Source organism: Rhea americana, unplaced genomic scaffold, assembly GCF_003343005.1.
Source record: "Rhea americana isolate MKP2758 unplaced genomic scaffold, rheAme1 scaffold_66, whole genome shotgun sequence".
Taxonomy (NCBI): Eukaryota; Metazoa; Chordata; class Aves; order Rheiformes; family Rheidae; genus Rhea; species Rhea americana.
This window is the reverse complement of record NW_028186823.1, coordinates 570,607-595,822: the sequence shown is the minus strand read 5'-3', so window position 1 is coordinate 595,822 and position 25,216 is coordinate 570,607. Positions and strand designations below refer to the sequence as shown.

Below are 25,216 nucleotides of genomic sequence, written 5' to 3'. Positions count from 1 at the left end.
GTTCCTCATAGGGCAGGTGCTCCAGCCCTCTGATCATCCTCGTAGCCCTACGCTGGACTGACTTAGGGGCGTGCCTGTCTGCTGAAGTACCCTAGCACAAGGGTACAAGCACAAGGCTGATACGAAAACATTAGTTTTCCAGACTGCACATTTAAATTTTTTTGATCCAGAAATAATGTCTGCAATTCTGATTCCAGGTAGCAAAATAGRTGTCTATTTCTTGAACTTAGGATAATGTGGATTTTTGCCTAAATTTTTATTTCTGAGTAAGAGGTAAAAAATGATGCAATCCTCTGAAGGCAAAGAAACAAGTCTTCTCCAGGATGCTGTGCAGAGAGAAATCAAGAGGAAAGGGATTGCAGAGCCATCGTTTTTGTGTTTTACAGAAGCATTACACTGCCATCGTACATTACTGAAGGGTCATGTAGAAAAAGTGCTGCTGAGATTTAATCTGAATTTACAGCAAAAAAGTAACTAGTCTTTTCCTTTTGTGGCCTTCTTCCTTCCTGATCCCATACTTCTATACGTTGTTTGGTTAAAGTCAACAGATTTGTGCACAACCACAAGATGCAGTGTTTTGGGTTATAGCTAGCAGCGTAAGCTACCATGCTGTTTTCTTATTTTCATTTCCCTGCACAACTTACTCTAATTGTTAAAAATTTTCAACTTGTACTACCTTGTGTACTTTTGGAACACTAACATTTATCAGAAATGAAGTAGGTTAATGAGTAGTAGGTCAGAGGATGGGCTGCATGGAGAGAAGAGAAGGAGGTGTTCAGATGTCTCTGCTGTGAGAGTGCAAGGCAGGGGGAAATGCTCCAGCCAGAAGAAGAGCTTCTCTTGCCTGCGCCTACAGTTTGCCTCAAGTTGTCTCTGGCAGTTGTCTAACAGCAGTGGTGAAACATACCACTCTGCATGTACTGGCTTAGTGCAGTAACTTTGTGATCAGAGGGCTGGTGGGAAGGGGGAAACGTGCAAGCGTGTGCAAAGTGGTAGCATGGAAAGGAAGGGAGACCTCTCGCCCTTCATGCGCTCAAGATACTAATCTGGCATCAGCAGTCTTGTAAGACCGTGCCCTTAACTTTTTATTAAAGCCCTTCCTTCTAAGCCAAAATACTGTTACTAAATGTGAAGGAAAGTTCAGAGTCCTTCATAAAATTAGGAAAGACTTCCCCAGTCTTCACAGAAAAACATACTCTGTAATCAGAAAGCAAACTGAAGCTGATAGTCTTAACTGCAGCCCTTTTGCAGGTTGTGAGGTTGAAGATGGGTTCGGTTTGATTGGCCTTTGCTCTGTATGTGATGGACTTTCTTACTCCCCCCCCCCCACACACACACACAGCCATTATTCTGTATAGCTGAAGGGAAGACCCAAAACTGAAATGTCAGCATTAATCTTTCCTGTAACATCCTACATATACCTTATTAAACAACAAATAATCCTGATTATGCAAATACTATGTTGCTCTTCCTACCAGGAGGAAGCAAAACAAATTTCTTTAGCCTTTAACTATCTGGCTTGTGCTCAAGTCCTTTTAAAAACAGTCTTTTTCTGTGTGTTTTTCTTTCAAGTCACGAGAGGTGAATTGAAACRTTTTTCTGCCCTTCTATTTCTGCAAGTGATTAATTGACTTAAAAAGGAAGAAATGGTGATTAGTACAATGACTGTGTAATGCCTAATGATTTTGAAGGGCTTTTGTAGTTGCTTACAGCTCATCTTTGTATTAAAGATGTGACAGGCTTCTTCCTTTACACAGAAAAAGCTGATAGAAACTGATATCTCTCAGGATGTAAACATCTGTATAGTAGTGCTGTTACTAACCTTTTTACTTTAACCTAAAGTCTTTATATTGTTAAATATAACCAATATAACTGTTCTTATTTCATTAATAGGCCTTAGGTTTTGAAGATCTTTGGAGTACAGTTGCTTTTGAATGGGATTTTTGTCCCCTGCTCTAGATTTCTAAAAATCAGATGTGCAAGTCAGGGCTAGTCACCTTGGGTTTCCTCTTTATGGAGTGAAACAGGCCAGTTTAACTCTGCCTGTTTCTTTCCAACAACCAAAGAAGGTTTTGAGTGACTAGCTCAAACTTGTATGTCTAACTTTTAGACCTTCAAGTCAGCAGAGGCAAGTCCTACTCTTTCGTGTTTGGTCTGGAAGAAATGACTACTTTGGAAGATCAATAATTGTGGACTCTTACTTGGTTTAGGATTAAGCATGAAGTGTAGGGGATGGGTATTGCTATGTGGTCTTCAAAAATAAATCTCCTTCTGTGTGATCTTGCACAAATGAAGAAACAGATTGTCTCACAGTCACATCCTGGAAAAAAAAATCTTTTTAAAAAAATGCTGTGGTTTCAAGTGGGTGTGATTAGTTGCAGGAACAGGACTTTAAATAGTTCAGGGCTATTCTGTAGGAGTTCATTAAAGGATAGGTCTGTTGAAAGCTCACCTGATTTGTTAAGAGAATATGCTTTCCCAGAGCTGCAGCTCATGTCTTGCCACTTGACTAGATAAATTTGGTATGTGTTGTTTCAATCAGTCAAAATGGCTGATTTGCTTTCATTTAACCCTCTACAAATGGAACTTGAGAAAGTCCATTCTGCAGGAGAGTCTCTTTAGTACTGCTTAAAATTGATTTCTATACCCTAATGGGATTAGTCTTTCTAGGAATAGATTATCCTTGAATGCAAGATGGCCTTTTAGCCAATAAGAGAGGTAAAGCTGTTTCTTTCTAAAATTCATCTATTGAAACTACAGTGTAGCGAGCTCTAGGGAAGTTTCAGCTGAACTTCAGGAAAGTTGTAAAGATTTGTTGGAAGGTGAAGGAGGCAAGAACTCTTAATTTTGGTCTTCTCTTTTCCTTTTCTCTAGACATGAATAGAACATTTCCAGACAATGTAAAATTCYGCAAAACTGCTGATCCCTGTTTGCAGCATACACTCTACAATGTGTTGGTAGCATATGGGCATCATAATAAAGCAGTAGGATACTGTCAGGTATGTAATCAGTATTTTTTGAACAATGCTGCGTTTTACCAATGGTAATTGTTTTTTTCCATTTAAATGTACAGTTTTAGATGATAAAGCTGATGTAGGAGGACAGAGGCAGATCCATAAACTTTTTCTTCCCTAGTGACATTTTAAAAACATAAATAAATTAATTATTTTACACAAGTTCAAGTGACCTCATGAATTTCTCCAGGGTCTTTGTATAGCTTGCTTTATTGGGTTTGATTCCATTCACTAGCTGCAAAATATTTTTTTTTTGTGGATGTACTTACCAAGGTTTGTTGCTGTGTGCAGGAGAAGAGAGTGAGCTTGTCTTTCCCTCTTCCCTCCCTACCTCCATCTTTCCTAAAATAGTCCGTGGTGTGTATAAGGGATTATCATATCTCAATTTCCTTTGTTTTCACTGGAACATTTTTTGAAGTACCAGGAAAACCAGTGCTCAGGTAATATCATCTAGGATTTTAGCTAGCTTGGTGGTGGGAAATGTTGGTAGCATTTATTTGGTGGCATCTCAAAGTCTTGACAGTCAAGTAGGAAGAAAAATTGTTTAAAATTCAACCTGATGTTGCTTAGATGCAACTCAAAAAAGCTCCTATTGTCATTTCTAAATACTGTAAAATTTCCTCTGGGGACACAAAGAAGATACTAGGTGATTCATGACCATCAGTCAGGAAAGAATAAGGCCATTTTGTGGATCATGAAGAAGCCGGAACTGACATGAGCCAAGTCTGTTTTCGGTTTATTTATAAAACCCCTTTCTCCTCCCTTTTCTCACCAAAGATGCATGTGCTAACCTGTACCTTGTGCCAGTCAAGGAAGCTAGTACAGTAATCCATCTATCCCAGAGTTAAAAGAATATGAATTATGTTTATTGAAACCTGGATAGTAGGAGACTTATGAAGACTTAAACCTAGACTGAAGTTGCTAAAGCAAATTCTTTTTGTGTATACCAACCAATTATAGTAGAGATTCTTTGAAATATGAAAGTAAAAGATTCATTTTTCTATTTTCAGTAGATATTTATTAAAATGTAATCTGTTTAATCTTTCAAGAATAACAGGGTCAAATTGCGAACACTATTTTGCAAGACTCAGCCCCTGTATACAGGTAATTGGACACACAAACATATACACAGCTTCTAAACCATGCTAGTTTTACCCAAAATATATGTCCAATTGTTATTAAAAAGTTTTGGTATGTTATTTGTTTACTCCATGGGCTGATGCTTACATTTTAACTTGGCATTATGAACAGACCTCAAATGGGGATGAAAAAGTAGGGTAAAAAAGCCCTGTGGGATTTCTTTTCACCTTTGGTCTCCTCAGAGGATGAATGTTATCATTTGTGGCTAAATAGTTAGAGCATAAACCAAGGGCCAGGACCTGCTTTGCAGGGCACATCATGAATCAGGGAGTGTTTCAGGAAACCACCTTTTCTGCCAGTGAAGCGGCAAACTTCATCARGATAGATACTGCGATGCCTCCTGCATAGTGAGAGAGAGCCAGCCTATGAACACTAGAAAATTCGAAGTAAAAGACTTTTAGCGTTTTGCAGAGCTTTTACCAAGCAAAACCTCTCCAAGGCAGCATTTTCRTAATACTAGTGTATCTGTGGTGCTTACTGGCGTTTAAGCCCCCAGCTGGGAGTGTGTTAGGCTTTGCATTGTCACACTGTGACAGTGGTACAGTTTGCTTACCCTAGTGTAACCAGTGAAGTTCAGCATCCTGTGACTATATGCAAAAGAAGTAGCTTTTTGTGCTTGCCGTGTGAAGTGCCAAATAGTCTCTTGTCACCATGGATGCAATTACCACACCAACTGTCAGCATAGAAACAAACAGTTGCCTTCCCAGCCAGGAGGCCAAGCACCCTGTAAGGCCATGCAGGATAGATCCAAGCAACTTCTTAACAGCTGCTGAAGGGACTCGGTGCTCAAAAATGAAACATCAGGGAAGACGCAATGTCCTAATATTCTGGTCTTCTCGGGGGGTTGCAGGACCTGCTGTGGCAGGACAAGTGGGTAAAATCTGTTTAATGCAAGACATAAGATTTCAGTTTAGAGAAGAACTTCCAGTGGCTCCCAAGGGCGGGGAGTTTTGGTGGCAGTTGTCTTACCCAAGCCATAGTTGGCTGCACTTCAGGAGACAGGGAGACAATATCACTGCCTGTGGCTATAGGCAGTGCCAGGGAAGCAGACCTAAGAGGGAGAGAGGACAAGGAAGATGCCAAAGAGAAGGATGAAACTGAAGAAGGCAGCGTAACCAATACCAGSCTTCATAGCCTGTGAATATTTGAAAGTGACTTTCTGTTAGCTTACAAGGGCTCTGGGGGGAGCTTGCACCTCAGAGGGGCAGCTTTTGTCTGTTGTGCGTATCTGCTGTTTATGTTATTGCAATTGTCATCTTGTTTACGATGGGGGAAAACACATGTTTAAAAAAAAAAAAAACTTCAAGCTGAGGAACCCAAGGAAAGTGAAACAATTGTGCATGTTAATTAGCAATATTGCCATAGCTTTGCAATGCTATGATGGGTATGAGAAATAAGTGCTTTTCTGAGACGGAGGCAATGTGCTTATAGGGAATAGTAATTTGCAGCCTCTGCGTTCTGCRTGTTATTTCTCTAGTCAGGGAGCTTGGTAAAGGTTAGATAAATTGTACAATCGGGATTTGACAAGATGTGGCTTGACTACTTTTTCACATTTTTTTTTTTTTTTTTGTAGATTTCTTTTTCCCTGGCTGTTTCCCTTCCATTTTTACCCTGAAAGGCAGGAGCTATAGTGGCCAAAGTCAGTGATTAGCATGTGGACTACTATAGGTACTAATGGAAATAAATGATTTGTACACAGCTATTTGATGAGCTAAGCAGCAACAGCTCATAAAATCTGCTGGWATTGTAACTTTTTGCTAGAGAGTGTTTGGATCAGGTATTCTYCTTCTGCAGCTGCACTGTCCACCTGCAGGTGTGTTATGTTTGTGGTGCACATTTAAGATAGCTGTGTTTTGGGGCTGGTCAAACCACTTACCAGTTATTTAAGGACAGAGCTTTAGAATTAAAAAAAAATCGTGGGCAGATAATACTTCAGAGAGCTAATCAAAAGAAATAAGTCAGAAACACTTAGCTTATAACTCTTAACTGTATGCATCTTAAAACTTTTCTTTCTATTTCAGGGCATGAATTTCATAGCTGGATACTTGATTCTTATTACAAAGAATGAAGAGGAGTCCTTTTGGTTGTTAGATGCTCTTATTGGAAGAATATTGCCTGGTATGCTAAAAAATTTATAGTTTTGTTTGTACATAGGAGCTTTACTTTTATTTTCTATTTGCGTTCTTCTACATTTATAAAGGTTTCAGGTGGTAAAATGGACTTTCACAGAYTGAATATTTTCTTTGGTCCTGGATTTTGCAGCACACAAATAAAGCYTGTCTGTTTTATAATCAGATTTTAGCCTTGATTCAGTGGTTCATAAGGATGTTAATACGTAGCCTATTTCTCCCTCCTTACCTGTAGTTGTTGGATAAATGTCTTCCTWTGTCAGTAGCATACTGGGGAACAGGACTGGTGCAGGTGTCTGAGATCTGACAYTTCTGCTCCAGGAGTATGATACGAGGCACTGATGAAACAGTGATCTCAGAGCAGAACAAAGATGGGAGATGTGCTACAGTTTTGAGCAGTTTGCGGTGGATTGGCATGAGGTAGCACGAGCTTTCCTCGAAGGTAATCAGCAAGAAAATTTAAAAAGCCCTATTGGCCTAGTTTTGTTTGGAACAGATTTTTTTTTTTTTTTAATGGTTGGAGACTGAACACGATACTACACTGTCAACTAAGATGCATATCAAAAACATCCAGGATGGTGCTTCCATTTCTGTTTCTTCCTCTTCTTGTTTTAGATGAAAAACGTATATAATTTTTTTCCCATTGAAACAAAAGACAGARACTTTGAGAAAGAAGAGAAAAGGAACTGAGGGAGTTTTCTAATGCTTTTGATTGAYTGTGAGAAATTGCCATTTACGCTGAATAGATTATGCAAGAACTCAATTTTTCCTTGAATATGAACAGAATGGTTGCAGTTTGTTCACAAATTGCAAGAGTAGAGACAGGCAGAGAACACTATAGCACATTCTGCAAACATTTGAGATTTTATGGCTTTGAAGTTTACTTTTTATTTCAAAAAGAATAGTCTGAACAAATGAACTATGTCTGTTGTTTTTATTCAGCCTTGAGAGCTATAAGCTGTGCAAGCATGTAGGAGACTGAAGGCTGCTGTCTGCTGTGTGACCTGTCACTGGCTGTAATCAGTGGATGTCTTTGCGTTGACATCACTGTATGTGGGATAAGGCCCCCAGTGAAAGGCAAGTTTGGTTGCAAAGTGATGTGTGGCAAGTTTTGCTGTTAATCTTCTTGATAATCTTGTATGTTTTAATCTAGGGCAAGGGAATAGATTTAGACATTTTTAGTCACTATTTTTGGCAAGGGACTTGCTTTAATTAGGTTGTTATCGAGTCCTTAGTTCTTTAATGTCCTGCACCTACCCACTGCTGATATCTAAATGACAAAAGTTGCTCTATTTTTTCCCTCTTATTTGTTGCATTTCTCCTATACATTGATGATGAGAAGAAACTCATAATATGAAAATTAGTTGACTCATAATATGAAAATTAATTGCTATGTATAATATGCATCTATTTCAGTGATATTCATAGATAYATTTTTATAGCCTCTTTATAGTTATATTTTTACTACTGGCAGCAAGGGCCTCATTAAAGACTTTAGCCTGAATTCAGCACATCGAATAAGGGCATTAAGCTGAGGTACTGAAGTTAGAAGCCTGGATGCTTAAGTTTCTTTTACAGGCAATAGGGAAAAAGATTCCCTAAGAAATCAGAATTACTTACCTGGGTATGCCCCTTTCCCCTCCACAATCAAAGAAAAGAGAGCTTGAGGTGTTTTTTCCCGTTTGGTTGTTTCAACAGGTACCCAAGTTAGGTAGGGTGAATTTTTGTCTATCAAAAATATTTGTATTGAGTAACGCAATGCTTCATTATCAGAAAACTTGTTGCTGCTGATGTTTTCCCCGAATTTTTCATGATAATTCTTTGTCGTTATAGTGGCGATTATCTTTTTTTCTTTTTTCCTTTTAATTCCCACTGATCTACTATATGATGCTTGAATTGTTCATTTGTAAAACTCCAAGCATGGTGGATAAAATAATTAGCATAATTTCAGCACAATATAGTGTAGGGGGGATTGTATCCATAAAGAAATTTACCTAAGTAAATACTATCCATCCATTGACAACGCAAGGCACAGCACATTTCAGTGTAAAGTCTTGCAGTTATTTGTTGGGGAAGCAGAGAAATACCATATTGTCCAGATCTTCAGCGGTATAAGTAGCAATCGTTATTTCATATTGTTGCTAGCAATGTGATTAACCAGCAGCTTTTTGTTTTGTTTCATTGCTGATATTCTTTTCTTGATCTGTTTGCATTTTAGTCTACACATTTTTCCCTTTCATTACAAGAGATATGCCTTCAGGTTATGTCCTCTTTTTTTGAATGTGTCCTGTCACTGGCTGTTAAATCAATGGTGATTTAAGACGATCCATAGAAAACCTTTCTCTGCCCACTGCAGTGTCCTGGTGAATGCTTCCTTTCCCCTGCTCACACACACTTAGTTACACTAAACAACCATTCGGGTACCTGCATGCTAACAGTGTGGTCAGCAGATGCCATAAGCCAGCCCGACCACAGATCAGTGCCRTCTATTGGAAAACGTAGAATTTGATAGATAGGAGCACTAGTGGCAGCTTCCTGGGGAGGGAAGGGTAGAGAAGGGCTTGCTGGGCTACTGCTCACCTCCCCAGCTGCACTGTTTCTGGATCTGGACAGTAGTGTGGTGCTATAGGATATGATGAAGGGGACAGCCTGGAAATGGGACCACATAAATAGATGTTTTCTGACTGAATTGTTCTGATACAYCCAAATGGGGTTAGTGCAGCTGCTACAGCTGATCTGTTGGTGTACGGAGTTGTATGTCCTCCATTCGTATGACCGAATGTAGTGCTGTTCAGTACAGCGGAGTGAGGCTGGAAAGATTCACGTGTCTGCAGAAGACAAGTCCATAGTCTACTGCCTGTTGTGTCTGTCAGCTGCTCAGCTAGGGCTTTGGAGGGATTAGGAGCTTATCTCGTTTAAACACAGCAAGGGGGAACAGAATTGTTCRTTTGATTAAATTTTGGGTGTTACCAAGAGCTCTTTATTCCCAGGTTCATTCAAAGCAGATGACTGGCGCAGACAGTGTTGCGCAAAAGAACTAATACTGATTCCATTGAAACTTAGAGTGAATGTGTCTTTGCAATTTCTGTACAGTGTTTTGCATAGCTCTAATGTCTGCTTGTTTTGTTGAGAAATACTAGGGGTTTTGCTTTAGAAAGCATCAGGTAGCACTCTGGTGCTTTGGTATGTAACTTAAGGGGTGTATTTGCCATTTTTTACGTATTTGTGATTAAATACTGAGTTTAAGAGAAGAAAAATTTGAGGACTAATTTGAATTCACATTAGCATTGCAGGTGTGCTTAAATACAACAGAATAATTCCCCACCATCACCACTTCACTGCAGTGGTTCTCAGTCTGAAAGCAGCAGTGTTTGTAGAACTGTAATTGGATTAGTCTGCTAATTTACTCTAACTGAATTATTTACTCCTACTGAAAACCTGTTGTAGAATCTGACTCTTCCAGTTGTTAACGGTGGTCTTCTGATTTCTGGACTAGCCTGTTCTTGGCCRGTTTTATATCCTTTTATTCTTGTGCCAATGCTGTCCTTTTGCAAAAAGTCTTTCTCTTCCTTTTGTTTATCCTTCATGCATTTGTAGGATACAGTCACATCATACCTCAGCCTTTTTGTATTAMTAGGGCTGCTTCAGTCAAACTCTTCTTGTATTTAGGTCTCTATTCCTTTTTTAGCCTAAGAATTATTTTGTATGTTCTAATTTGAGTGATTTTTTTTTGACCACATGATCAAAATGGCACCTCTTTTTTGTTCTCTCTCCAGTGGGAATTTTGCTAGTGCCTCGTGCAGTGTCATTATTTCTCTCGTGTCACAGCTGGAAGTGTTTTATTTGAGATAGAAATGGTAGRATTTCATTTGGTTTTCCTGGTGGCACTCTGCTTTTGGTTTGTGATCTCAGTAACAGTACATATGTTGCTCCTGTGTAATTCATTACTCCTCTGTCATTGTCAACAGAAGTTTTCTTCCCCCTGTTTATAGGAATTCATAACACCTTTATTCTGAACTGCATTTGCACATTCTTGTCATCTTATTATTAAATATCACTGTATCTCTGTTACTGCAATCCTCCAGATAATCCAGTCCTTTCACTATGTTATAGCATTGTCCCATGTGTGTTGATTTGGGACAGTATCTCTCAACATTAACAAATGTCAGCTCTTCCTTTTTCTCCAAGGTTGTTTAAAAAAAAAAATCTTGAATTAGGTTGAACCTAYGAGCATTCCTCAGGGATCAGTCCTGCAACTTTCCTTTAGTCTGTTGTTTTTTTTTTAACCTCTGTTTTTTACTGTTACATACTGCCTGGTTGTTTATCAATAATTAAAATTAAGAATAGAGTTTTGAATGATGAARTGGTCACAGACTGGTAGGTTAAGGTGAACTAACCAGCATTATCTGCTAGGAGAAAAGGTGCAATACAAGATACTACTTCGGTGTGTAGCTAAGCAACTCTTAGTTAAGACAAATCTCGGCATATTCAGATAATCAATAACTAACACATTTCTGGTTTTGAGCCYTCTGTGATTCTCGGTTGTACCAGCCATACACTTGCAAGCAGACTTCTGCACTTGCTGTGTAGAAGATACAGCACAGTAAGAGACATGTGAATATCTGACCTGAAAAATAATTATGYATCTAAGTCTTGTGCCTCATTGTATTTCCACTGATTAATGTTCTAACATTCCCCATCTAGTCCCTCATACAGACTTCCAGGTTTCAAGGGAACAGTCACTTGAGAAATRCAAAATACTGTCTATAAAATGTTTCCACTTAGACTGCTTGCTTTTCATTGCAATTAAACATGTATTTACTTCCTTCTTGAGTCTAAATTTATTTTAATACCTTGATGGATCRCTGTGAAAACTCTGAATACAGGACTGGCTAAGCAGCTGCATATTTTCAGACCTCCTTCTCCAAAGGGGAGTGGAAATTTGATTCACATGGAGCATTTTGTTCAGCTGCACAGGCGTGAGAAACTGCTAGACCTGAATAGTAATAATGTTGAGCTGAATTTGCAGCCTGTGAARGAGACTGTAATGTGATGAAAAGCATGTCCTTTCACAGAAAGGCTGGAGTACCACAAGCCCATGCCTTTGGGGTGGAAAGCTCCATGCAAGACTATAAAAATATGTTTGCATAAGTAGTTACTGCTAACCAAACTTTCCACAGCAGGCTAGACAGCAAAGAAATCGAACAAGAGACTTTTACTGGGTGAATATCACTGTAAACTCAGAAAATTCYGACAGATAAACAATTCTGGGCTGCTTGCATATATTCTTCGCTCGGTAGCACCCAGCCCCAGGGCTGTCCGCCAGCAAAGCTCTCTCTCCTCCTTTGAGATTTCCTCTGTGCTCTCCCGTCCCGTGGCCGTGCATGGCTCCCTGAAATGCAACCTAACGTCTCCCGCAAGGGAGAGGCGCGCTCGGCTGAGAGGCTGAATAATCMGGAGTTTTGAAATACGGGCCTCTGCCGTGCTTCAGGGTTAGCCAGCAGCCACGACACAAGCAGTCATCTTTGGACATTAGAGGTCGGTTGGATTTATCTAGGAGTTAAGCACACAGTGTCCTGTTAAGCTGAAGGTGGAATGTAGGGGTCATCATGYGCATATATTTAGAAACTTTGATAAGCCTGAAATGCTTATTACTTACAAATCTCAACTGCTAGAGGATTTGGGAGACTTGAGCAAGCAGGAAATAAGCAGCTGATATTTTTCTTCTTTACAATGATAAGTGCATTTATAGTTCTGGAATAATGTTATTTCCTGTATGTGTCTTAGACTCTCCCTTTTCCCCCAGATCACAGGTCTCATTAATAAAAGAACAAACTCAGTATTTAGTATGCCTGCATTAGGCAGCTTGGTAGCAGCACTGCAGTTTTGCCTAAAACAAGAATATCTTGTATATGACAAGAATATCCACATTCTCATCTTTAGCCTGCTGTGGAATATGCTGAATTTTGGCTATGCAGCAGAAAGAGCCGTACTGTTTAACGCCACTGTGTTCCTTGACATGGCTGTATTTATACTGGAGGCAGGACCTACGTGATTTATTCCACTCAAATGCCCTTTCCCTCTGGCAGGCAAGCCTTGTGTTAATATAATTTTGTTAGAGTGAACTTTGAGGTATTTTCACTAGGCCATCTATGGTACTACTGTAGCAGGGACCGCTGCAGCCTTTGGCTATTCGTGCGGGCAGTGGTATTTGTCTTTTTGTCTCCCCAGTAAATCACAGCTTTTCAAATAAATATTAATTCAGTTAGGCTTGATCGGAGGTAGAATTCTCTGGCTGCTTACAAAGGAGAAAAGTAAGCAGAGAGACAGAAGCACAGAAATGGGGGGTGTGGGGAAAGACTTCCCMTTTCTGGATATGTAAAAACCAATTACTGGCCAAGCCATAGCATACAGCACAAGGCTTGTTTAGTTTGTGCTTTATGTTTTACTGCAATAGCTATTTTGGTGGGGGGGGGGTTGGTTGTTTTAAGCTGATGGTTTTAGTTATGAAAGCACTAATGTGCACATCTGGTATTAAAAACACCATTATTTTGACAGAGCTGTCTCCATGTTAAAGGGACTGCACTAACTACTTAATTAAAGCAGTAGAGGCATAGCTGAAGTCAATAGCTAATTTCATTCCATATAGCATATATTTTTTTGACCTTTAAATGGTCAGTCAGGCTACTGARTTGTAATAGGTCCTTTACAAGGTAAAATACAAAAGTGTGTGCTAAGATTTAAATCAAGCACCTCTAACGCTGTTATACATTTGTCCTTTAAAACCAAGATGAACAGGTTTGAGTGCGTAGATAAAGGTCTTGCACAGTAGCTTCAGAGGCTCAGCAGTTTGGTGCCCCTGGTCTGATCCTTCTTTGTACTCTGGAGGTTCAGTTACAATTTCTGTAATGCAGCCTTCCTGAACAGGTTATTTGGACAGCAGTGAGCATAATATAATTGCTGACAAATGTAAATTGTAAACCTTGTAAATTCCTAGAAAATTATATTCGTATACTCAAAGTAATCTCTGTGTTAAATACCAAGGCTCATAAATAAAACTTGGACATGTAATTTGATTAGCTATACAAGAAGCCAGTATAGCAAACTGTTGAATTTTTTTCCCCTTCCCTCTGCAGCAGACCCATTTGSCTAGAGATTATTTTTGGGAAAGGCCCCAGATTCTATCTGAAGAAAAGCCCGTGCCACCACTTCTGATAATGTGTTCAAACTGTAAAACATGCTTGTTTATTAAACATGTTTGCCATACTTTTTACTAGAATTTGCCTAGTCCTAACTTGTAGCAATTGCTTCTTTCTAAGCCTTTCTTTACTAGACTGAAAAGCCCATAAGGACTAGGACGTTTTCTCTATCAAGTGGTCGAGTTTGCTTTTCATTCTCCTTCGACAAACTAAGCAGCTAAAAAAGTTCCTTACAGAGCTCAATTTTTCAAATACTGTTTGTGACTCATTCCTTCACCTTCTTTTTAGTTTTTCAACTTCTTACCTTAAATGTGAGTATTGTAACTGGATACAGTTTTCTAACCTTAGTTTTGCTAATGTTAGACACAGCGATGACATACTGACTTCCTCAGTGGTGAATATATTCAAGAACTGCACTGGCTTTTCCTGAGCTAAGACCTGCTTACTCTGTATATATCATACTTACAACTTAAGATAATGCAAAATTGTTTATTTTGAATTTGCTGCATTATCCAAGTATTTTATTTTTGTTTAACATGACATATTATGAAGAAGTGCTAACACGAGATTTGATATTGTTTCACAGTATGTGGTAGTATAGTGCATGTACAACATAGCTGGCTGCATAAAGAATGTGTTTGTATAAGGTTTTAGGAGTAAAGGAAATAATATGAAGAAAATTGCTCGCAATACAGCGTAGTAACTTTAGTCTTCCTAAATATACCAGAAATCACTRTCAGTTTAGTTTCAGAGCAATGCTTGGAAAGTCCAAGTTTGTACAGGACATGCACTGCTTGTTATATGTATTGTTTTTTATTTAGAAGACTTGAATATTTTACTAAGTTTTCAATTTATGACAAGTGGAGAAGTCTCATCATGCCTCCTATAGTTTAAAACTTGTTGCTTTAAGATTAAAATTAATTGTCTTGTTAGCTTCCTTAAGCTTGAAATAAGAGGATTGGGGATTTCATTCCCTTTCTCTTCAGACTGAAGAGTTAGTTTGGTTTCCTTCCTCACGTATCTGGCTAGAACCATGTGTGTCTGTTCAACTTTCTATTTAAAGCCTCCTGCTTCTGACCACATCTTTGAAGTAATGTACTGGGAAGGTCTCATGCTGTGACTGTAGCACTGTTATAAGGAATTGAAGAAAATATAATGTGGGCTTATTTTTAAGTGTGAGATAATGTAAGTGCTTTATTTCATGCTGAAATGTTAAGAATATTTTTCTCAGTGATCAATGATATCAATTATTTTATCAGTGAATTGATAAAGTAGCCATTCTTCCTAATCCTATATAGGAATTAAAAAAAAAAAAACAAAAACAAAAAAAAGAGATCCAGGAATATTTATTCAGCTGAAGTCATCAGTCATTAAAACTCACTATATGATTTTAAATTCATAAAAGCATTTTTGTCTCCTTTACCAACATGATAAGCAGTTGGGGTAATTTTCCATGTTTGTTTGTGAATCCTCCTCCATTTGCAGAAATTCAAATTAAAAATCTGTAAAAATGTTTTGTGAATTAAAAACCTTGATTCCTGGTACCATCAACAGTGAGTAAGTTGCAKCCTTACTCTAAAGTGTGCAACTGTTTAGGCTGGTGCAATTCATACAGTATCATGGCTAAAATCAGATCAGGTTGTTTGGAAACAGCAGAGTGGTGAATAATCTGTGATGTCTATCAGCTTGCTAGTATTATGRAAAAAAAWAGTATTTATGAAGGGAGCAATTCCAGTGTTAGTTATTATGAAGGGGAAGGAGGGAAAACAGGAAAATTGGCTGACAGCATTTTGCTGAGGGCTCTGTGCAACCTGAGAGTGCTTTGGTACCGATAATCTAGGCTAGTCTCTAATGATGCAAATGTCTGAAATGAACAGCATATAACAGCTAATAAGTATAAAAAAGATACCTGTTTTCATTCTCTGTATCTTAAATGTCTGAAAATGGCGTTTGTGCTTTTGTTGATTAATGCCACTGACCTGATATTATTTCTCTGTGCCTGGGAGGTTATGCATCTTTGTATTTCATCTTTGTCTGGTGTAATGACTGGAAGAATATTATCTTTGCCTTTCTTTCTGTTGTCTTTATAATTAACAAGCATCCGTCTCCTGTTTTCTATTGGTAGCTACTGGGACGTCTGCTCAGAATCCCACTGTGCTGTCTGAAATGCAAATGGGAAACTAAAAGGCTGCTTTTAGCACCCATGTTCAAAGTTTGGGGTCAGAAACAAAAGATGAATCAGGTGGGATTCTGTAGGAACAATAAAATACTCTCTGTGCATACTGAGAAGATGTTAATATTAAATAATTCTCAAAATACTACAATTAAAAATATTATTCCTATTGACATTAGTAGCTTTGAGGTAACACAAAGGAAACTTTTAAYATTTGATTCACAGTAAATTTTAGGAGGATTAGAAAATTATGTTAGTSCTTGCCCTTGTAATGTTAGGTGTTAAATGAAATACTAAAACAGTGAAAACCTGTGTGGTTTTTGAGCTCTGAGCATCAGTACTTGTGTACCACCTTATGAAAGTCTGTCGTTCACGTCCAATGTTTGATATTGTGCRCCCTGGTCTGGAGGAAATGATTAATTGGCTTGTGTGGTTTCAGTATCGCAACCCGTAAGCACCTGAAAAAGGCTTACTCTTTGCGGTGAGGGAGACTGTTTTTGTTTGTTAAAAGGTAGTTYTGCCATCCAAAATGAATTCTGCTGATTACAGTTTTTTTAAAGCAGTGTTAAGTTGTGAAAGAGATGGTTATTGTTGGTTCTGGTTCCAGTTCAGTCCCTCAAAACAGAAATTCAGGGTCAGCTTGGTTTGATAAAGAAAAAACAATTGTGGCTTGAACCTGTTTTGTATTTTTTTTTCCCCTGGAGTATTAGAAACCTATGTTTTAAAAATAACACAGTAAGAGCAGAGCTTGCCATTTAGCCACATATCTGCAGGATATCACTTTGGCCAGGATATCTACAGGGGTCGCTTTGGCCAGGTATTGCAAAAAGAGTTGGCAGTACTCTGGGTTTTCCTCTTCTTCCTGTTGTGATTTTCTGATTTCCTCCCAAACATATATTGTCCAGCTTTTTATGTCGGGCTCGTGATGTAGGTTCTTACAAGACCTGTTGCAACTTTTTGGACTGCTCCCATGGTAGTGGGGAGTCCGTGGAGGAGCAGGTGCTGCTCTRCCTTGTTGGACGAAGTAGGCTGAGAGTCGCCCATGAGGAGAAAGAGTGACTCAGTAAATAGTGTAGGAATGGTATCTCTGAAGGTGTGAAGGCACCAGTATCATAACCTGGTTTGACTTCCGATACAATTAAGATGATGAAACTCCTTCCGTGTTTGTTGCATGCAGTTCATAACTTCAGTTAATGCCAGTGTATCTTTTTGGAAAGGAAAGCTCTGCGCTGCCAAGGTTATTTAAAATAATAGATCCCTGTGTTCAGTAACTTGCAAACAAATAAGTTTTTATAGCGAACGATTACTACAAAGGGTTTTTTCCACAAAAGTATGTGGTGGGATCTGTTTCTGTTTTGAAATAAAATGTGGAACCGATTGCTTTTCATTAAGTCAGCCAGTTTCAGTTTATGGCAACCTCTGCTTTGGCTCTTCAGCATCCAGCCCTCCTGCTTTTTTTTCTTCTGAATTCCAATAAAGTCCAACTTTAAAGAGCAACGTGCGCCTACGGCAAAGAGCCAGTTTCGAGCATTGCGTAACAGTGTAAACATGAACCCTTTTTTGCTTTTTCTGGGAAGAGAGAAAGAACTCTAAAAATGGAGGACTGCTACCTTAGGAAGCTAGACATCATGTCAGTTTTGTGACTGCGCAGCGGATGCTCAGTTCTTCTCCTGTGTGTGCCTGCTGTGTGCAGTCAGCGGGCATGACACACAATTTGCACATCACACTTCAGAGGTCACTTTTCAGCCAGCTCAGCCTCCTAATGCCCTATATTTTTCTTTGGCTGTCATGGATGCTATAAACAGACTGTTGCGAACAAAGTACTTTAAGTAACTTCTGACTGTGAGAAAAGATAATGCAGCTAATTTTCAAATTTTCAGTTTACTTAAATTAACTAGACTCCGTTTGTCCCAGATTGGGTTATGTAGGCTCTTAAAATGATAGTCAGAAGTGCTGGAAGGTAGGCAGCAGAGCTAAGGTCTTGTCTAGTGTATTTCTGTAATACTAGGAATTCATATCATGCCAGTTCTAGTAGGAGTATTTATATTTAATCCTGACATATGCACAACAGACTCGAAGGATTCTTTTTTAACTTCTGCAGCTCTGACTTGGAAAGGTAATTTAAGGCTATAAGAGTATGGCTTCTTAAAGTCTTTATTTTTGGAATTAATCTATTTGTAACTGAGAACAAGGTCATACAGTCCTTACAGACTTTATCCTTACTTGCTGCAAATCTCATTACTACTCGGCAGCACAAGCAGTTATATCTTAGTCCTGGACACGTTACTGGTAGGATTCAGAGAGGTGCTAATTATTGTGATAGGGAGACAGTGAAATGTAATTTAAAGAATGTCTTTTTCCCAGATCCTGAACTAGAATAGGTTTCAGGTTCAGGGATAGCATGCCACGGTCAGTGCAATAATAAGCCTTTTAAACTAGGGGAAAAAAAGTCCCCCCCATCTATTCATCCATTGTACAGTAACAGTAAAATATCAAGTGGTTGATGAAGCTGGTTTTTCCTTATTTCTGCTCACCTGCTGGAGGGAGGAAGCACTGCTGATTTCAGCAGTCGTGGGACTGCACYGCTGCCGAGGACCAGGCGCTGGTCAGGAACGTGTACTCCATGGGGTGAACTGCATGTGTGGTGCTGCCTAAATTACGCTTTGCTAAGTATAGAAATGCCCGAGAGCAAGGTGTAGCAAGGTGTAGCAGGTGTCTAAAAGTCATAGACAGGCACTGGAAGTGATAAAATGGGCAAAGTAGGTGCATGTGGTTAAGTAACAAGCAAAGGAAAGCTGTGAGGAAAATAAGTGAAGCCTAAGACCAATTTACAAAATAGCTTGGAAATAGGGAGATTGTATTGGGAAACTTAATTTTCATCTAGAAAAATCCCATGAATTTAATGATATGCTATTTAATTGGTTGCCATCCAGAAGGAAGATGTGAAGAAAAATAATCTGTAGTGTATGATCACGTAACTCTTAACCTTACCACTTCGGTTTGATAATTTAGAAATAAAAGGAAACAATGTGGCTGTGCATCTTTTAGAGGATAATATATTGTCAGAGGACATTCTTGTCAACCAGTCCAGATCAATAGCTGCAATAGCTTGCATTCGATTTGTAGTTATTTATTTTTTTCAATTAGTGAGTGTGACAAATTGGGAGGAGACACTGACTCGAGTCCATTCTGGGTCATTAACTGCTCAGTATTTTAGTAGAGTATTAAGAGGGAAAAACAATGAATAGGGTAATTAAATCTGGATAATGCAGGTTCAAGAGACATTTCAAATGTTTTGTAACATAAAATTAACACGTGGAAGGCTCATAATGTATTTTGATGGTAGGTAGGTGGTTCCTCAGAAATAGTTTGCTACACAGTATCTTGAGGAAAAACAACTCTGGTGTGTGGGGGCAGGTAAAGCTTGTGTAGACTTGTTTATTTTGACTTTGGAGAAAGATTATGGGCAGAGCAGCCAATTATAGAAGATTAGAAAATAAGGTGCACTGAAGAGTTTGCAAGAGGGTAAGAGACAGAACCGCAAAATTTTTGCTGAGGGGGACATTTGCAGAAGACTTTGGGGTCAGTCACCAGTAGCAAGAGCAAAACAAAAGAGCAGGGTGGGTTAGGAAGCATTTAGGCACTGAAACAAGTTGCAAAATCATTTTCACTACTGAGACCAGATACAGGCCAGGAAAGGTGGCTCGAGCAGGGAGCTAGATCCTCTTCAGACTAATGTTTTGGGTGGGTGTTTCTGGCTAACCCTGCGTACCTCGATAACTGCTGCAGGTCCCTTGGGAGGGCGCAGGCCTGGGCGCTACGGCTCCGTGCTGCCTGGCTCGGCCGGCTGCAGGCGGGGACCGGGCTCCTCTGGGGGTGGCTTCCCTCTGAAGGCTGATGTCAGAGCCTGAACCTCAGATCTGTGTCTTCCCCTTGGCTATCCCTTATAAATTAAGTTTTAAAATACTTGTGGGTACCTTTTGCACAAATACAGGGTCCTGCAGGAATGTTTCTAAAGGACTGGAAATACTACTTTYGTAATCTGAGGAGTTACTACATATTTTTATATTTACATTTATATTCATATATTAATATATATGTGTATATATACATTATACATAATTATATGTGTACATAAGTTTAGCATATACATTAATATATATATAATTATATAATAAAAATGGCTCAGATACTGATTGTTTTAATGCAACTTATTTCTGTTGTGAACTGGCCCTAATATCCTGGGGAAAAAAATGCTACTCAGTTACTGGTGTCAGCATAAGATCATTAATCACTCTGGCCACTTGTTTTGCAGCAGAGCTGCTGCTCGCTGCCTCGCTGCTCTGGGCTGAACACTCCAGTTCTGCTTATCAGGGTGCCGGGGAGCTGCTGCTGCCGCTCTGGGAACAGCAGGAGGCTGCCCCAGATAGATGAATCATGCTTTTCCCTTTCTGTTTGGCAGTACAACATAACAAACTCAAACATAGTTGTAATTTACGCTGAGGCTTCCCTGCTGATCGCTGCTTCGGTAATTCAAAGTGGTTTTCTAAGTTGCCTTGCCGTTAACGTTAGTCACCAGTTCTCCAAGAGCTGGGTGGGTGTCCGGTTGCCTTCCCCTGGGGATCCTGGAGTTCACTTTGCTGTACAAATTAAAAATAGCAGCCGCCGTTGATTTCAGCGTATCGGATGATTGCAGCAGCGCAGAGCAGAGAGYGTGTGAGCTATCTTTCCTCCTGAGGGCACTCTCCAGTGGTGACAAAGAAAGAAGTTTAAGTTTGTGTAATAACTTCTATGGTGTCACTTTCCATTTGTTTGTAATATATTTTATTCAAGGATTATTTGTGCTCTAGTTCTCGGAGTTTTCCTACAAGCAATTCTAAGACCAAATGGTTAAAAGAATGTATTGGCAGTGATCCTTCAGTTCGTAGAGTTTTACTTTATTTAGTGGGAACAAAGAAACTAAGGCGCACAAGCAAAAAGCTAGATTCCTGGAGGTTGAATGAGAGGCTTCTTAATACCATGAAAACTTCCATWGACATTCTGCAATTTGAATAGGAGAAATATAAATGGCTAATGGGGTTCTGGTCTGCTCAGTAAAACCATCTACACAGAAAAGAGTAARAAGTATTGAACTGCTCTGGTGACTTTATTATAAGGATTGAAATGTTATAAAAATATGATGATGATGTTATGCATAATTTGGACATCTTAGACATATTTGTGGCACTGGGAGGTTTTATTAAATTATTTCAGAGAAGAGGACTTTGATCTTTCTGATTCCTTCACCTTCACGTGAACCATGTCTGGGAAGCTCGCAGASACCAGCTCAGAGAAACCTGAATTGCAATTTCCCAGAATCAGAGGAGAAGAAAGGGGAGACATATAGAAGGGKGCTTGTGTTACCAGTTATTTCATTCAGTAAATAACGTTAATAATTCAGGTCTTGTCAGCGTAGCACTGATGAGCCCTCGAGAATTGCTTCCTAGGACTGGAGCCGTCACGTTCAGCTTAAATATTTCTGTGGAGACCTAAACCCAAAATATGAATTCCCTGAACACCTGTGTAATTCTTGGCTCCTCCTGGGGCACGTGGACTCCATACGCACCAAAATAATCTTTTCGTTCCCCTGAGTGTTATGCCCAGAACTACTTGTTTGTTGAACTGAGACCCTYGGTGTTCAGCCTGCACCTTGGTAAGGAAGCTGCTTCCTCTGACTGTCAAACCCAGCCTGGTAGGCCCAGGCTCTGCAGTAACAGCCTTAGCCTGCTCCCTTTTTCTTCGTGTCGGTTGTARTAGTTTAGGGCAGGATGAGCTGTGAGGGAGATGGAAGTCGATTTCCACTGCTGTCTCAGATGCGTCTTTAAATGGGAAGCRTTTCCAGCTGGGGACCTGTCATCACTTCCTGTTGAAATTATTGTGTGAAAATGGGAGTTTCCTTGGATCAGAGAAATGAGAGGAGGAGTACAACTTAGTGCTTAGGGCATGCCCCAGGAGAAGTGGGGTTTGGCTTCTCCCTGGATAGCTGACTCTCACAGAAGTTCAGGTCTCCAGTTTGTGACTGGACCCGATCTGAAGGCTTTGTTTTCATTTATTGTCCGTGTACGGCGTGGTCTGGGAGATGTGCAGGGCAGACACCCACATGGGAGGGAGGTACGTGTGCACTGAACAGTTTAAATATTAGCAAGATGGTCATAATTTTATCTTTAAAAAATACCTAGATTACTTCATACAAAAGAATGAAAAGTAAAAAAAGTTGGAGAGAGAGAGAGAGAGAGAGAGAGGGTAGTTTGAAGGCACGAAAGATATGTTTTGTATCAAGGGATCAGCCATGGCTGAAACAGAAGTGCTGTGTGACTGCAATGCAGGCATCTTCATTTCATGGTCTAGTTTACTTCAACTGTGCTTAGGATTCATTGGCTCCAAATTTTATATACTCAGGTGTCAAGCACATTCTTTTCAATGTTGTGGAAAATTACGTATGTTTATTACTCAATTTTGGTTTCTTCTCTTCAAGATTATTACAGTCCTGCAATGACAGGCCTGAAGACTGATCAGGAGGTTCTTGGAGAACTTGTGAAAATTAAAGTTCCAGCTGTGGCAGAGTTGATGGAGAGACATGGAGTCATGTGGACCCTAGTGGTGTCACGCTGGTTCATATGCTTGTTTATYGACATTCTTCCCGTAGAGGTAATATCAAAACAACCTAATGCCAGCTATTACATGCGTGATYATTATTTCGTTCAGAACGCTTTAATAATTATTACCAACTGGAAGACAAGGAGCTGTAATCGGCCTTCTCTCTTCTCTTGCAGACTGTGCTCCGAATATGGGATTGTTTGTTCTATGAGGGGTCRAAGATCATCTTTCGTGTGGCCTTAACTTTAATTAAGCAACACCAAGCTTTTATTTTGGAAGCCACGAATTTCCCTGACATTTGTGATAAATTTAAGGAGATCACCAAAGGGACATTTGTAACAGAGTGTCACAGTTTCATGGAGGTAAATTCTCCACAGCTTTTAATAGTTACAAATTAAAAACAAGACAGAAATGCCTTGCTCTGTCAAAAATGCAAGTATAGTTTTGGGAAACATTTCTGCAGGAATCACCAAAAGAATGAAAAGTCTTTCTTATATAAGAAACTGAGAAACTTGAACTTTTTTTTTTTTTTAAAAAAAAGAGATTTTTAAAGAATTTTATCCAACTCCATCTATACCAATCCAGTCACATTATCTGTCGTACAGGGGGAAAAATCCTCTTGCCCTTTTTAACAGATAGAGCAGGAAGTCTGACAAGAAAATAACTAGTGAATACTCAGTGAACTAYGAATTGATTATGCTTCTGTGCTTTTTTTCAGGGGAATTGTAAGATTGTTGTAGAATAAACACAAACTGAGCTATAAACGTGCATTGATAGATCTTCACAATAATAGATCACAAAACATTATTTTTAGTCAAAGAACAAAAAGATAACAGCTAGTTCTTACCTTTTCTTACCTCAGAAAGGATGAAGTTGAGAGTACTAGTTTTATGACAGCCTGCAGCCTAAGAATTACTCTTGTCAGCTATGATTAGATGCAAAAATGTGTATAAAGCATTAGATTCAGAGCTTAACTCAGAAGACTGAAAAGTAAAAGAAATGAGTTAGTTGTTGTCAAAAAAAATCCAGCAGATCTGTCATAAATAACATACCCAACTCTGCTGTCCTTRTTAGTGGATGCGTGCAAAACTGCATCCCCATGAGTAACTGCTACTCCCAGAACAGTTTTGTGCTTAGATCTGAGCTCTGTGCACAGGTCTGACAGATTTGGGTATGATTTAAGCTGTATTTTGTTTTTGCATATACAGAAGAAAAACAAGCTTAATTTATTTGTGTTTATGAGGTTTTTAAATAAAGGAGTGCTGAAAACTAAATCACAGGTGTAGCTAAATTTAGAAGTAAGTTTGAGGGATTTTCTTCCATTCCCTAAAGGATTTAGAATACCAGTTCTGTCAAACACTAACTGCCTTGAGAAAACCAGTCCAGAGGCTGGTACCAATGCAGATTTTTTTTCTTATTATTATTTTGCCCCCTTCCCTTAATTACTTACCATTTCACAGCAACTCTTTTTAGAAAATCTAGTATCTAAAATGAGTTTGACTGAACCCTTTATGTTCAAACTAGCTTTTGCAGGGTCATTATCATATAACTTAAGAAACAGCACTTGTTATGATAGCATGATTTGAACTCTTGTCCAGAGTAAAGTTTTTAACTAACACCTTTCCTCTTTCTCCCRTAGAAAATATTCACAGAACCAGGAAGCTTGTCTATGGCAACAATCAACAAACTCCGAGAGACTTGCCGTGAGAAGCTGCTTTCTCAGGGATAACTCACCAGACTTAACCAGGCAGTCAGAAATAACAGAATTTGACACATTCCTCTATTTGCACTGACTAAAGCACACTTTAAGCTTTCCATGAATTAACTGACACTTGACCAATTTTTTCCTGCCTTTCAAGTAAGTAAGTRTTGTTTTTGTACTGTCAGACTTGATAACTGGGACTACTGGTAGCTGGTGGTTTGTTTTGTTTCCTTTTAACAAAAAAATTAAAGTGTTTTCAGAATAGAATCTGATGAATGTCAGGACACTTTTTAAATAGTCACTGTCTTTGACTTTTCAGGGCATTTTGCAATGTTAGTGAAAACAGGTATATGGAATTATATATCCTTCCTACTGTATTAACTGTGACACTTCTATCATTTGTACAAAATAAATGTAATTTAATTTGTCAAAACCTGTTTCTTGGAGGTAAAAATGAAATACCTGATCCTAACGCTTGGCAGTGGTGCTAGAGTACTGATGTCTTCCTTTGACTGTCACTAGTTAGCTGGAATACAAGCATTTTCCTTTTTCTTCACTGCTGTTGTTGAGGAAGCTCCATGAATATGGAGAAGTACAAGTCAAGACAGCAATTACTAAGGTGATCTTTATCTCCATTGTCAGTTACTACATGCAGCTTACAGCAGCTTCAGGTAAAGAAGGTAGCAAATGTGTGCAAGTCCTGACTGCAGAAAGAAGCAGCAAAAATTGCTGTGATCACACTTGTTTTATATCCTCATTTAAAGCTTTTAGATCAATTGCTGTAAGATCAGCTTAAGTAAAAAACTATTTATTTGACCCAAAATCTAGAAGTAGAATTTCTCAACCTTTTTATAAGAGCTGCTGAAAATAGGTGTTTTTTGAGATGATGTACTTTTCTTTCATGCTGATGTGCTGAGGTGCAGCTRGAATTGCTATACCCACATGTATCTGCATCCTCAGAAAATTTGGGAAAGCTACACCATAAACAACAGCTATTCCTCTACAGCACAAGGCACCCAGCCACCCCGGAGCTGAACGCCAGGTGCCTGTAACTCAATTTCCCTGGCAGGAACAAGCAGAGCAGCAGTCCTGCCCATGGTAGGCAGCCACCTGTGTGAAACGCTTTCTCATGCCTGCAGAGCCCTCTTGTGGCCAGATCCTTTCCCTCTCCCTCCTGCTGTAGAAAAGGAGTGGGGAGGGACTGGGGGCTGAAGACACAGCAG

At 39.2% G+C, this 25,216-nt stretch overlaps 1 protein-coding gene across 1 annotated transcript in view; it reads left to right on the top strand.

Annotated features, from left to right (window-relative positions):
* Positions 1-24,426, top strand: part of GRTP1 (growth hormone regulated TBC protein 1) — a 36,286-nt gene extending 11,860 nt beyond the window's left edge. The window contains exons 4-8 of the mRNA XM_085320834.1: positions 2,875-2,999; positions 6,176-6,272; positions 22,170-22,342; positions 22,468-22,653; positions 23,931-24,426. Coding sequence (XP_085176960.1) covers positions 2,875-2,999; positions 6,176-6,272; positions 22,170-22,342; positions 22,468-22,653; positions 23,931-24,020 — 671 coding nt within the window. The 3' untranslated portion in view covers positions 24,021-24,426. The remainder of the gene's footprint in view (positions 1-2,874; positions 3,000-6,175; positions 6,273-22,169; positions 22,343-22,467; positions 22,654-23,930) is intronic.
* Positions 24,427-25,216: the final 790 nt, after the last annotated feature.